General features: G+C 41.9%; 1 protein-coding gene across 1 annotated transcript in view; it reads left to right on the top strand.

Annotated features, from left to right (window-relative positions):
* Positions 1-5,796, top strand: part of LOC132406135 (F-BAR domain only protein 2-like) — a 92,119-nt gene extending 86,323 nt beyond the window's left edge. Inside the window, exons 26-27 of the mRNA XM_059991381.1 lie at positions 897-1,061; positions 1,942-5,796. Of these exons, the coding sequence (XP_059847364.1) occupies positions 897-1,061; positions 1,942-1,964 (188 nt within the window). The 3' untranslated portion in view covers positions 1,965-5,796. The remainder of the gene's footprint in view (positions 1-896; positions 1,062-1,941) is intronic.
* Positions 5,797-13,957: the final 8,161 nt, after the last annotated feature.

The raw sequence follows: 13,957 nt of genomic DNA, 5'->3' as shown, positions 1-13,957 counted from the left end.
ATGTGTTTCCAAGGTGACAGATCGACAAAGATGTTATTGAACAGGTGAAAGGGGCAGAATGGCCTCTTCCTGCTCCTGTTTCTTGTCTTTTGTTTGAAAACAACAGTCTTTCCTACAGCACACGCCTCCATTGCAGAGTTGGTGGATTGAACCTGTAATCAGAACTCAAAGGGACTTTGGGTGAATCCAGCAATTCCATTTACGTGGGGCAATTCAGAGATCAGGGCTGTCCACCTTGATCAGGTCCTGAATCCTCCTGGAGACTAACCCCAAAATATAAAGAGAAAATGCCAGAAATACTCAAAAGGACAGGGAGCACCTGAGAAGAAAGAGGAACAGATTTTAGTAGTTTCTCCATTTCTGCTGTTCAGCCTGCTGAATACTTTCTAACAGATTCAATTCCTTCTGGTAATTGGTAACTCTTTTATTTTTGTCACATATACTGAGATACAGTGAAAAGCTTTTGCCTGTGGGCCATTCAGACAGATCATACAATACACAAATACATAAGTCATACAAAAGGAAAAATAAGCAGAATACTGAATGTAATATTACAGTGACAAAGCCATGATGAGGTAGATTGAGAAATCAAAAGTTTATCTTCATATAAAAGGTCTGTTCAAGAGTCTGGTCTCTCTGAGGCTGGTGGTATGTATGTTAAAGTTTCTGTATATTCTGCCAGATGAGGTGCGGTGGGAGGGGCTGTTGCTGGTGGAGAAAAGAGATGAAAATTCATGACCCGGATGGCAGGGGTCCCTGATTTTGTTGCCTGCTTTCCCAAGGTGGTAGGACGTGTAGGCAGATCCAGAGGAGGGAAGGCTCTCCAAATCCAGCATGAGACTTTGGCCACGTGGCTCTGTCACTGTCTGACTTGCCGCTCTGTTGGGCTTCTGCAGGAAAAGGCTCACTGTGTGCCAGCTGGGAGGTCTCTGACGGTCCAAACAAGCCCTCACCCTTGGCACTGCAGTTTACGAGCGAGGGCAGCACCATGTCGGGTGCTGATATCCGTCTCGTGGGCAACGGGTACAGACTCTCGCTGGTCAAGAAGAAGCTAGTTACAGGTACGTAGGTATTCAGTCTGAGGAACTGAAGCATTATCTGTGAGCTATAAATCTAGATCTCTACCCTGCCTCAAGTGAGGGATGAGGTCTCACCTACAATGTCTCCTGTCAAGACCCTACGCTGATGTCAGTCATTGGAAATTCAGTAAGTCTCCATTCCTTCACTGTACCTTGTCACAAGATGTTCACAGAATGGTTATAGTGTAGGAAGAGGCCATTCAGTCTGTTAAGTCCATACCAACTCTGTGTAAACAATCCAGATAGATGCATTCCAATGTCTTTTCCATAGCACCTTGCAAATTCTTTTCTTTCATCTACGTATCCAGCTTACTTTTCAACACGACAAATTGAATAAACATTCACAATTACCCCAGACTACTGTTCCCCGTGTTGGTTTTTAACAAGGACATTTCCTCACGATAGTCCTTGTTCTCTTGCCAATCGTCATTGTGTTCTCAGGTTTTTGGCCCTTTCACCAATGTGAACAGTCTCTATCAGCTGTCTGGACACTTCTTGATTTTAAATGACCTCCATCAGCTCCTTTCATACCTCTTCTGTTCCTAGGAAAGTAACCCCAGCTTCTCCAGTTTATCAGTATAATTAAAATTATTAAAACCATTTTTATAACTTTTTTCCACCCTTTCCGAAGCCTTCATGTCTTTTCTACAGTGTGACACTCAGAAGTGGACTCATTATTCCAGCTGTGACCAACTCACAACTTCGTTGCTCTTATACCCTTTTGTCCCTATAAAGCTGAAGTTCCGGCATGTCTGTCTTAGCCTCGTTACACAACCTGCCCTGACATTTTCATCCGTGTGTACCACCAGGTATCACAGTTCCTGCAAATATAATTTATGTTCTGATTTATCTTCCTCTCTAGGCAAATACTTTGCAGGGTGCTAGTGCAGCGTTCTTCACTGGTCACGTACCCATGTGTAGATACACCGTGTGTCCATCTGGGAGTGGTGTGCAGGATCTGTTTGAGAGACTCTACAGTTTCCAGTGGTCAGGAATTTCATTCATCGGCCAGTGGACTCCATGACTTCATTACCAATTCTCCAATCTTTATCTCAGAAGGTATCTCCATTCCAGGAAAATGCTGAACAAAATTTCATCATGCTTCCCCAAGATTTGAATTTTTGTGATTGTATTTAAAGTTGCTCATCCATTGGTCTCAGACTCTTGCCCCAGAAAACTGGCAAACGCTGTGAGACAGAATCAAGAAATGCTCAGATTCACTGTCTGAACATAATTTTCAATCTTTCCCCCTACTCGCTCTTCTCTCCCCGCTATCACCCAGACTCTGAAATAACCCTTTGCTGAGTATGCTGGATTCTACAGTTGGGAGAGTCCCTGCATTTCTTTTACTGGAGCACAATGGAATATCGGGGATTTGGTTTATTTCATCATGCAGTCGTCTGGAGCTGAATGCTTTGTGGTGCAAACCATGCTGCCGATCACGATACCAGCCTGTTCTGAAGTGAATGAGAGACCCCTTTCACTCCCTGCCACCTGTGTTCTCATGTTCCCAGGGAGCGTTCATTCCACATGAATAACGACTTGAAGGATTCCAGACTCTTTGACTTCAGAGTAAGAGGACAAAGGGTGCTAGCGTAATATTTTCAAACACTGAATTACAATATCTGAAACAACCAACAAACTGGCGTGATAAATTTTCACGTTTCATATGTTTTATTTTGAGAATTCTGGATCTTTAACTGGATGTTGGTTATGTGGGAAATTTAATTTTAATTTTTAATGACGGGAGATTCCAGGACACCTGGAAAGCTGACATCTTTATTCTTTACAGAATCATTGACCACAAAGTTTAGTTTGTCAGGACGGAGTCTGATTGTATCTGAACTGCAGTCTTATTGGCTGTGTTTGCTAGGTTTTAATCAGTGTGATGTTTTAGCATTGAATTGTGGTGCCCACACAATGGGAGTTTAAAATTGGCAAGGCTGGTGCTAACTGGAATTCAGGTAGACTCTAGGTAATTTGTGTGCCGGTGCTGGGCAGCAAGAAATTCTACAAACACACTCGAAAGTCCCTGGTCTGTCCAGCTTCAATAAGAATTCTATAACTGTCTCTAATTAGTCCTTACCCACAGCCCCACAGTAAGTGGATTTCTGTTTTTCTCGGAGAGATGTTTAGAGGGGATGTGACGCCTCCTGTTGGTTGAAGACCCCACCTGCAATTCATTGCTTCAGCTTCTGCATAATAGATGGTCTTGGGCCAAGTCAGTGAGTTTATATCTATACCATAGTGAGGGCCGGCATCCTAGGAAGAGGAGCGGACAGACAGCATTATGGGGTCCTGTGCCCTCAGTGACAGTCACACCATGGACGAGGGCTGGCACCAGATGAAATTTATTTTACTGAACTGTCTCCTGGCTGTGTTCTGAGCTGCTGCTCTCTACCTGCTCACTGTGAATGGGAAGCGTTGTGAAGATTCTGACTCTGACTTGCAGGTTTGGTGCTTTATATAAGATGAATAATTCTAACTGTTCCTAGAGGTGTCCTGTATTTGTTATTAAGATTACTTTTGAGGTTCCTTCAGTATGAAAAGGAAAGAGTTCTGGCTGATAGTTAAACTAAATGGCTCCAGCTATGGGGCAGATAGAAATTAAGCTTGAAGGGCGATTGGGATTCATTGAGGCAGGGGTGGGAAGTCAGGAAATAAAACAATCCTGACTCCCAACGCTCAGGAATGTTTCTCCCAGACTGAGGTCTGTGCTGGTGCTAAAGCTGCCCAAATACAGGGGCAGCTTTCCTCATGGTGCCTTCTACACTTGCTTCCCACCGTTGCTCCACAGAACATTTCCCCGCTTCCTCGCAGCCAATCAGATGTTAAACTGGCTCTTCGTGGCCTGAATGGCAGTCTACTTCTCCCATTTTGTGTCTCAATTGCAATGTTTGTCTGTGAGATAATTAAAGAGATATATTCTTTTTTTTTTGCTTATACTGTATATAGCATTCATGTGGATTAAACTTCCAGAGCTATCTGAGACATTTGCTACTGTGGACATTAACAGAGGTTGTTTGGGTGGTGTGGGCCAAAGCCTGCTGTATCATTGGCCTGAACTCTGTCACTAGGCCTCTAACAGTTAAGTGGAAACTTGGTCTCTTCCAGACTAAGTGGTCTCCCGCTGTCCTTACTTAGAACTGGAGGTGCCCGCCTCTCTCCAGAACCACTGTTGCCGATTTGTTCTGGGCCTGGACGGCACTGTTCCCGCTGCTCTCCTCCTTTCCTATTAAACAATGATTTGAGATGATCCTGGATTTTATCTCTAAGTTCCTACTCTGACCACTATAACGATTGGGTGCTTTATTTTTATTTGACATATGTTTTGTGCTGTTATTATTTAAATTGAGTTGTCAACACTGGGGTTTTTCCTCGAGGTTTTGTCATATGATCTCCAATCTGGGACCACGTTGCTTTCACATTCCTTGCATTGATCCATTCTCCAGAGATGCCCCTACGTAGCTAATTCGAAAACAAAATGTTTTTTTTTGCTTATCCGATCACATTCTCCATTTTTTGCCAGTGGACTTCCTAAGTTATGAAGTTCGAAAGGAGGGAGAAAAGTTTTATGTTTCATTGTCCTTGTCACTTCTCTCGATAGCAGTTACGAGCTACTGTCCCAGAGATTGTCAATGCTCAGTAAGCATGAAGAATGTATAAATTTTTTTGCACTATGTTCTTGTCTGAAATCACTAGAACCACCCAGGAAGGAGTTGCTGGTTGGGCTTTGTTGCACTGTTTTTTGGATTTTGTTGTGTTGTGTGTAAAGCACTTGTTTGAGAATAGTTATACAAACACATACACTTTAAGAATGCTCCCGCATGTTTCCCTGATGCCTAGTGAGTAAGAGGAGAGATTTGCATAATTGGATAATTTGGGATGTTTTACTCAATTGAGATTTTAGCCTTGTGCTGACTGTACAATGGGGATCTTGAAGGTCTGATTTAATTGCCAATGTCTCACCTTCTCCAATCATTGCCTGCTCCAGAAAGTTCAAAAAATTGCAATTATAATTGGATAAAATTATACCAAATGGGTCGAGCTGTGCTACAATACAATACCACTCTACAGATTAGTCCCAGCCATAGTCCAGGACCTGACTAAATGGGGTCAAGTGAGTGAACTGAAGGATTATTTGGTGCCATGCTTGGGAGGTGTCCACTTTCTAAACAGGTGTAACAAATTTCTGCACCCCCACTCTCCTTGTCCTTTACTACCAAGCACTTTGATCTTAAAAAGGTAATTTTATTCAAAGTGTTTTCTTTCCAACTTACACCATGGAAGAAAAGTAAAATTAACTTTCTAAGATCTCATCAAAAACTTGAAAATCTGAGAAAACATTGTGAATGTATCCAGGGAATCCATAGTGTTAAGTAAGTTTCCCCTTGACTGACTGTATCAGATAGTCTGGAAACTTAGATATTATTGGTGATATTATGAACTGTACATATACATAGATTAGCTAGGGATTCTTTTTCAGAATGAGCCTTTACTTGGTTGCATTTGTTTTTCTTCTTGCTTCTAACACTATGACACCTGCCAGAGGCCTGAGAGTTCCGGATGGGTCAAGGGCTCTAAATTTGAGATGCTGAAGGAGCTCAAGAGGTCTGTTCATGGATTTGTATTTACCCGAATGTTGATGGTGTTTGCTATTCTGAGGTGACATTTGCGTTGTACACTGAACCAAGCAATAAAAATGACTCCAAACCAACTTCTGGCACTGTTTTGTCTTCTACAGAGGGGATGGGAGAGCCAAGGAGAGAGACTCAATGAAGCATCAAGGACTTTTTATAGACCCAATAGGCCATTCAGCCCATTGGATCTATTTTGTCTAGTCCACATGCAAATTCCCTCCAAGTGGACCACAACCTTGTCCTTTGGTTTGGAGGCTTGCATTCCTCAATGACCCAGAGAGCTATGTCAGACTTGTGAGACTATGGTTTGGCTCTTAATTGGATCACTGATGCCAAACAGGTCAAAGGGTAGAGGCCAGACTTAGCGTGGTCCACCAGTCCTCCAGGTTCAGGGCTAACAACCCCGACTGCTGAAACAAAATTATTATGGGAACAGCAATGAAGAATCCTTCTACATCTGAGTGTGACGGTATTCCTGAGTCTCCACCCGGGACTTGAGTGACTGACAGTAGGGAAAACCCAGTGGAAGTTACTGACACAATGAAGGAAGCCCTGAACGCCACCAAGAATGGAGGACCTCCATTACGGTTCTAAGTGCCGCTGATGTAATGGGCAGTAAGTTGAGCAAATTTCAAAATTGGGGTATATTTGCTATCAACTAGACATGATGGAGAGGGATAATCTATAGGAAGGATGTCAAGGCTTTGCAGAGGATGTGGGAGAGGTTTGCCACGATGGTGCCTGGATCAGAGACAGGAGGTGATAACACGAGAGGTTGCAGAAGCTAGGTTTGTTATCTCCGGAGGGATGTGGCTAAGGAGAGACATGATATACATTTTTAAGTTTATCACAGCCACGCAGTAGACAGCTGGTGTCTTTTGCCCAGGGAAATATCTAATACTAGAAGGTAGGCATTTAAGGCAAGTTCAATGCAGGGCATGTTGGATATCTGGGATGTGGTGCCAGGAGCAGCACTGGAGGCACACAATGTGGAAGTATTCGAGGCTCATGGATGAACACACGCACGTGCAGAGAATGGAGGAATGTGGACCACATGCAGGCAGAAGTATCTGAGTTGATTGGGCTTCATTAGTTATGCACAACATTGTGGGCAAAAGTGCCTGTTCTTCATGAACAACAAAAAGCATAGTTTCGTATTGTGTGAAAGAGAGAGAGAGAAATGAACTTGAGTGGACTACACCTGCTCTTTTTCTGCTTTCTGTGAGGATTCCTTTCTCTTTCTGTTAGCACCACTGACATGTATTTGTGTGGTTTTTTTTAAACCATAGTTGTTGGGTCTCTCACCATTTCTCCTATGTGCTTTAGTTTTGCCCGCAACCAGAACTTGCAATACGATCCCACCAAAAGACACATTTTCACCTCTTCTCCCACTTTGGAGGTCAGACCAGACCATTACCTTTTTGACTATTCCAAAGATAAAGAAAGATTAGCTTCATTTGTCACGTGTACATCGAAACATACAGTGAAATGCATCATTTCCGTCAGTGACCAACGCGGTCTGAGGATACGCTAGCGTTGTCATGGCATGCCGTCAGCTTACTAACCCGAACCTGCACGTCCTTGGAATGTGGGAGGAAACCAGAGCACCGCTCCTCAGACTGCAGCAGAATTAGAAAATATAACAGCATGGGAACTGGCCATTCAGCCCACAATGCTGTGCCAAACCAGCTAGAAAGCAAATCAAAAACACCCAAACACTAATCCCTCCTACCTACTCCATGTCCATATCCCTCCATCTTCCTTTCATCCATGTGCCTATCCAAACGTCTCTTACCAAGCCTCTAATGTATTTGCTTCGACCACCATACTGGACAGCACATTCCAGGCATCCACCACTGAGTAAAAAACTTACCCCTCACATCCCCCTTGAACCTACACCCCCCACTCTCACCTTCAATGCATGCCCTCTGGGAAACAGATACCCCCTGTCCACTCTATCTATGCCTCTCATAATCTTATAAACCTTTATCAGCTCTGCCCTCAGCCTCTGCTGCTCCAAAGAAAACAACACGTTTATCCAGCCTCTCATGATAGCACACGCCCTCTAAACCAGGCAGCATCCTGGTGAACCTCTTCTGCCCCCTCTCCAAAGCCTCAACATCCTTCCTATAGTTTGCTGTATCCAGAACTGTATGCAGTACACCAGATGTGGCCTAACCAGGGTGTTATAAAGTTGCAACATTACCTCTTGACTTTTGAACTCAAGGCCTGGGCTAATAATAGCAAGCATTCCATGAGATTTCTTAACCACCCTATTAACCTGTGTAGCCACTGTCATGGAGCTATGAACTTGCACCCCAAGATCTCTGCTCAGCAGCACTGTTAAGGGTCTTGCCCTCAGCAGTGTACAGTCTCCTTGTATTTGCCCTACTGAGGTTCTACTCCTCTCATTTATCTGGGTTAAACCATCTGCCATTCCTCTGCAACTGAATCTACATCGTGCTGTATTCTTTGCCAATCTTCTACACCATCCACATCTCCAGCAATCTTGGTATCATCTGCAAACTTACTAACCAACCCATCTACATTTTCATCCAGGTCATTTGCATATGTACATCACTAATCACAGAAGTCCCAGTGCATATCCGTGTGGAACACCACTAATTACAGACCTCCAGCTCAAATAAAGTGCCTTAAACCACTACCCTCTGTCTTCAATGCGCAGGCCAGTTCTGAATCCAAACAGCCAATTCGCCACAGACCCCATGTATCTCAATCTTCTGGATTAGCCTCCCATGAGGAATTTTGTCAGATGCCTTACTGAAATCCATGTAGACAACATTCATTGCCCTCCCTTCATCAACCTCTCTCATTACCTTGTCAAAAAACTCAGTCAAATTGGTGGGGCATGAACTGCCACACACAAAGCCACGCTGGCTCTCCCTAATTAAGCCATGAGTTCCAAATCCTCCTATATCCTATCCCAAAGAATTTTCTCCAGCTATTTCCCTACAACTGATGTGAGGCTCACTGATCTATAGTTCTCAAGATTTTCCCTTGTTCCATTCTTAAATAAAGATACAACATTAGCCACTCACCAGTCCTCTGGGACCTCATCTGTGGCTAGAGAGAACACATAGATAGAGGTCAAGGTCCCAGCAATCTCGTCACTTGCCTCCTTCAATAACCTGGGGTTAAATCCCATCAAGCCCTGGGGATTTATCCACCTTAATATTCATTAGGAATCCCAACACTTCCTCCTCCTTGACCTCTATAAACATCTTAACATATTTATACACTCAGCACTGATCTCCTGGACCCTTTTCCTTGGTAAATACAGAAGCAAAGTACTCATTAACTACCTCACTCATATTCTCCGCAGTGGATTAGTAAGGAAGTATACACTAATTTGTTGGACTATGTTTTGAAATTTAAGGACAGGTTACATGCAGCTTGTAGCTTAGCCACGGAAAATTTAAAGTTGGCTCAGGAGAAAATGAAGACTTGGTATGATAAAGAAGCTAGGATGAGGATGTTTAAGCCTGGAGATAAGGTGTTGGTTCTTTTCCCAGTGCAGACAAATCCTTTACAAGCTAGATTTCATGGTCCTTATGAAATTGTGTCTAAAATCAGTGATGTGGATTACGTGATAAAAACTCCAGATCGTAGAAGGTCAACACAACTTTGCCGTATAAAAATGATAAAACCATATTATGAGAAACAATCTGATACTGTGACTGTTGTGGTTAGTGAGAATGAGTTTGATTTAACTAGGAATATGATAGATGATTCATCTGAATTTCATTCTATATCCAACATTGTTTCTGTTAGGTTACCAAATTCAACCATTCTGGAAAATATTGATGAGAAATTAGCACATTTACAGCTAATGAAACAACAAATGAAGGAATTAATTTTTAAATATAAGGAGTTGTTTCCAGATGTTCTGAGAAGGACTACTATAGCTTCACATGATGTAGATATTGGAGATGCCAAACCTATTAAACAACATCCATATAGGATGAACATAGAAAAATGTGAACTTGCTGGAAAGAAATTGGATATATGTTAGAGAATAATATTATTAGACATTCTAACTCGAATTGGAGTTCACCATGTGTTATGGTGCCAAAACCAGATGTTAGTATTAGGTTTTGTACGGACTATAGGAAGGTGAATGCTGTAACAAAAACAGATGCATATCCAATTCCTAGAGTAGATGACTGTGTAGATAAAGTTGGAAAAGCAAAGTTCCTTACAAAGATTGATTTATTGAAAGGGTATTGGTGTGTTCCATTAATGGACAGAGGTAGAGAGATTTATGCATTTGTAACTCCATCTGGGTTATATGAGTATAATGTTCTTCCATTTGGGATGAAGAATGCCCCAGGTACTTTCCAGAGGATGATTAACTCTGTGATTCAGGGATTGAAAGATACTGATGCTTATATTGATGATTTAGTGACAGGAAATGATACTTGGGAAGCACACATTATTGCGGTGGAGAAATTGTTTGAAAGGCTTTCAAAAGCTAACTTAACTATTAATTTAGCTAAGAGTGAATTTGGACATGCCACTGTGACTTACCTTGTTTATGTTGTGGGTCAAGGTAAGGTAGCTCCTGTTCAGGCAAAAGTTCGGGCAATTTTAGAGATTTCCACTCCAACAGGGAAAAAACTCTCAGAAGATTTTTGGGAATGGTAGGATATTATAGAAAATTTTGTAAGAATTTTGCTAATGTTGCCCTTCCATTAACTAACCTTCTGCAGAAGAATGTGAAGTTTGTGTGGATAGTGCCTTGTCAAGAAGCATTTGAAAAATTGAAAATAATGATATGTCAGCAACCTGTGCTTAAGGCACCTGTCTTTGAAAAACCTTTTTCATTAGCTGTAGATGCTAGTGATGAGGCTGTGGGCGCAGTGTTAATGCAAAGGAATGAGGGTGATGAGGTTGATCATCCAGTAGCTTACTTTTCTAAGAAATTTAATAAGCATCAAATAAACTATTCAACAATAGAGAAAGAATTGTTATCTCTTGTTTTAGCTTTAGAATATTTTCAGGTATATGTTGGTACAACTCAAAAACCACTCATTGTTTACACTGATCATAATCCGTTAGTTTTTCTGAGTAAGATGAAAAACAAAAACAAAAGATTATTAAATTGGAGTTTGATGTTACAAGAGTACAATATTGTGATAACTCATATTAAAGGTAAAGATAATGTGGTTGCTGATTGTCTATCTCGATGTTGAATGTACAAGGTAATTTTTTTATGGAGTGGTTTTTTTTCAATTGTAACACTCCTACTGTATTGTGAGTTATAAGCTGTTATATGATGGTATTATATATTATGTATATTATAAAATTTATACATTTGTTTTTCTTGTAAGCAATTGTTAAAATTTTCGTGCTTGTCAGACCAAAAATGGTTTTTTTTGGAGGGAGGTGTTACGTACTCGTGACACGTGACAGTGGTACCCTTGTCATGTGACTGGGGTTGAAGCTATACTGGACTTGAGGTAATGGTCTTGTGATGGTGGAGTGATGTCATTTTCCCACCAGTAGAGATCATGTGACAGGTTTTTTTTACAGGGTATAAAAGGAAGACCCCACCCTGTGGGGGGGGGGGGCAGTTCGTGGCTGGATTTGCCATGTTGACTTCATGCCACTGCGTGATTTAATGTGATGACGCAGTTTAGTTGAAGGATGATTATTAAACTATAATGCCTAAAGTTTAAAAGGTCATTGCCAGCAGTTTCTTTACAATACTGCTAGTTGAGAATCAGCGGAGAGTGAAGATCGGAGTTCGGGAGTTAAAGATCGAGGAGAATCAATTTTCGACAGTGAAACGGGTTCGACCTTGTTTGATCCTTATTCAGAAGGAATTCGTTGACTGTCCTCATGTTAATCTCTGCGGGATAGCAGAAAAGATTGAGGACAGTGAGATAAAGGAAAGGTCAGTGCCTTTAAACCGTTACGTTTCGTAAATTCTTTGTGGGAAAAGTTCGACGTCGGGGATCGAAGCAAAACAACGTGAAAGAGAATTTAAATCGTCCTATAAAGTCTCTCCTTTTAAATGGACTGTGAGCATTTTTGAACTTTTGGCAATACTACTTTAAAGAACTGTTTTTGCAACATCGCTTTAAGAACTGTTTGAGCTGCATCGCTTTAAGATGCAGCTGCCGCACAGCAGCTGATTTCCGGTTACGTTAGTGTTTGTTTAATTTTGGGGGGGGTTTGTTTTCAGTGATTAATAAACGTGTTATTTGTTATATAAACCCTTGCCTAACTCATATATTTATTTGTTGCCTGAATCCGTAACACTATGCATACTGCTCCTTTTTCTTCTCGACTAAATCCATCACCTCTCTGGACATACAAGGTTCTCTTATCTTTCCATCCCCATTCTTCCTTCCTAACAGAAACATACCTTTCCTGTACTCTCAGCAGGAAATTGAACCCAATCTTCCGATCAGTGGCACTGTAAAGTGCTACATTTACCACTACACAGCATGCATCCCTGTCTGATTTTTTCATCTCTACAAGCCACTCCTCTTCTCTCAGCACGTTCCTGTGCAACCATGGAAGATGCAACACCTGCCCTTTTGCCTCTCCCCTTCCCTTCATCCAGGATCAAAGCAATCCTTCTAATTTAGTGTGTTAAAGGTGGCCCCCTTTATATCCGAGAATCTAAATACAGATGGGGAGCAACTAACATGCCGAACACCTGCAGGACTGACTCTGAGCCTCCAGTTGCCCATCCCTTGTTAATTCTCCATCCCACTCAGAATCTAGCCTCAGATGGTCCTCACTTGATCATCAGCCCAGTTTATCTGTTGAGAGAGAACTTCAGTTGATGAAGGATATTGAGGGTCTTCTCAGAAGAAAAATGATTCATGATGGGTACAGGCAGCTGGGATCCCCTGAGTTTACAAGAGGAACATCAGAAGGATAGCTCTGACAGATAAGGACAATCCCAAGAGATTCTCCAAGCACATTTAGAGCACAAGGGTTATTAGGGAGCCAATTGTCTCCTTAATGGTCAATGTAACTGTTTATGTGTGGAGTCACATGAGACAGGTTAGATTTCATGAATATTTCTCATCTGTATTTACTGTGGAGAAGGTCCACATTGCCAGCAATTCCTCTTTTGTAATCTTATTGCATAATGAGGTGGATAAATCCCATGAACTGACCATTGTGGGAACCTAAGAAGAAATTGCATGAATTCTGACAGAGATAGTTGTAAGTTCCTTAGTCATGGCTGAGATGCCAGAAGACTGGAAGGTAATTAATATTCTGCCTTTATTTAAGAAAGACAAGCCAGAGATCTCTAGCCCATCAGTGGTGGGACCATCAGAATTTGGAAAAAACTGATTGAAGACAGTCAGCATAATTTTTTGCATGGAAAATCAAGTCTCATGGATATGATTTGTTTTTGAAAAGGTGACCAAGGACATTGACAAGGGCAGGGTTGTAGACAGGGCCAAAATTCATTTTAACAAGGATTTTGACAAGGTCCTGCATGGTAGCCAGTCTAGAATGATTGATCACATGAAATCCAGGGTGAGCCAGCTAAGTGGATACAAAACTAACTCAGTAGAAGGAAGCAGAGGGTAAAGCAGAGGGTTTTTCAGATTGGCGCCCTGTAACCAGTAATATGTCCGAGAGTTTGGTGCAGAGTCTGCTGCTGTTTGTCACCTTTTATACTGATGACAATGTTATCCACATTTTTGTGAATGGCACCAGAACGGGTGGGGTAGCGGATAGTGAAGAGGATTAACCAAGTTTACAAGGGCATCGTGACCAACTTGGGAAGTGGGTCAGAGAAGGGCAAATGGAATTTAACTCGGATAATAGCGAGATTTGTACCTTTGGTAAGTTACTCAAGAAATGGTACGGCCTTGGAAAGTGCTATAGAAGAGTGACCAGATGTTACAGGTGCAGAGTTCACTGGAAGAGGGGGCACAGATAGACAGCATGAAAATATTTCATAATGATGTTGCCAGGACTGGGAATTGACTCTCAGGAGACACTGGTGAGCTGAGACTTTATTTTTCCCCCTGGAGTGCAGGAGGCTGAGGGTTGCCCTTGTAGACGTTTATGAAATCATGAAAACCATACATGAAGGTGAACGGTTACAATCATTTTCCTGTTGTAGCCGCTCTCAAAATTACAGAATTAAGGGGAGAAGGGAAAAAATTTAAAGAGACCAGAGAGCCATTTTTTTCACAATGAGGGTATTTGAAATGAAATAGTGGAGGCAGATAGAATTAC

The sequence above is a fragment of the Hypanus sabinus genome, chromosome 16, assembly GCF_030144855.1.
Source record: "Hypanus sabinus isolate sHypSab1 chromosome 16, sHypSab1.hap1, whole genome shotgun sequence".
Classification (NCBI taxonomy): Eukaryota; Metazoa; Chordata; class Chondrichthyes; order Myliobatiformes; family Dasyatidae; genus Hypanus; species Hypanus sabinus.
Note: the sequence above shows the minus strand (reverse complement) of the source record. Positions and strands in the feature narration are given on the sequence as shown.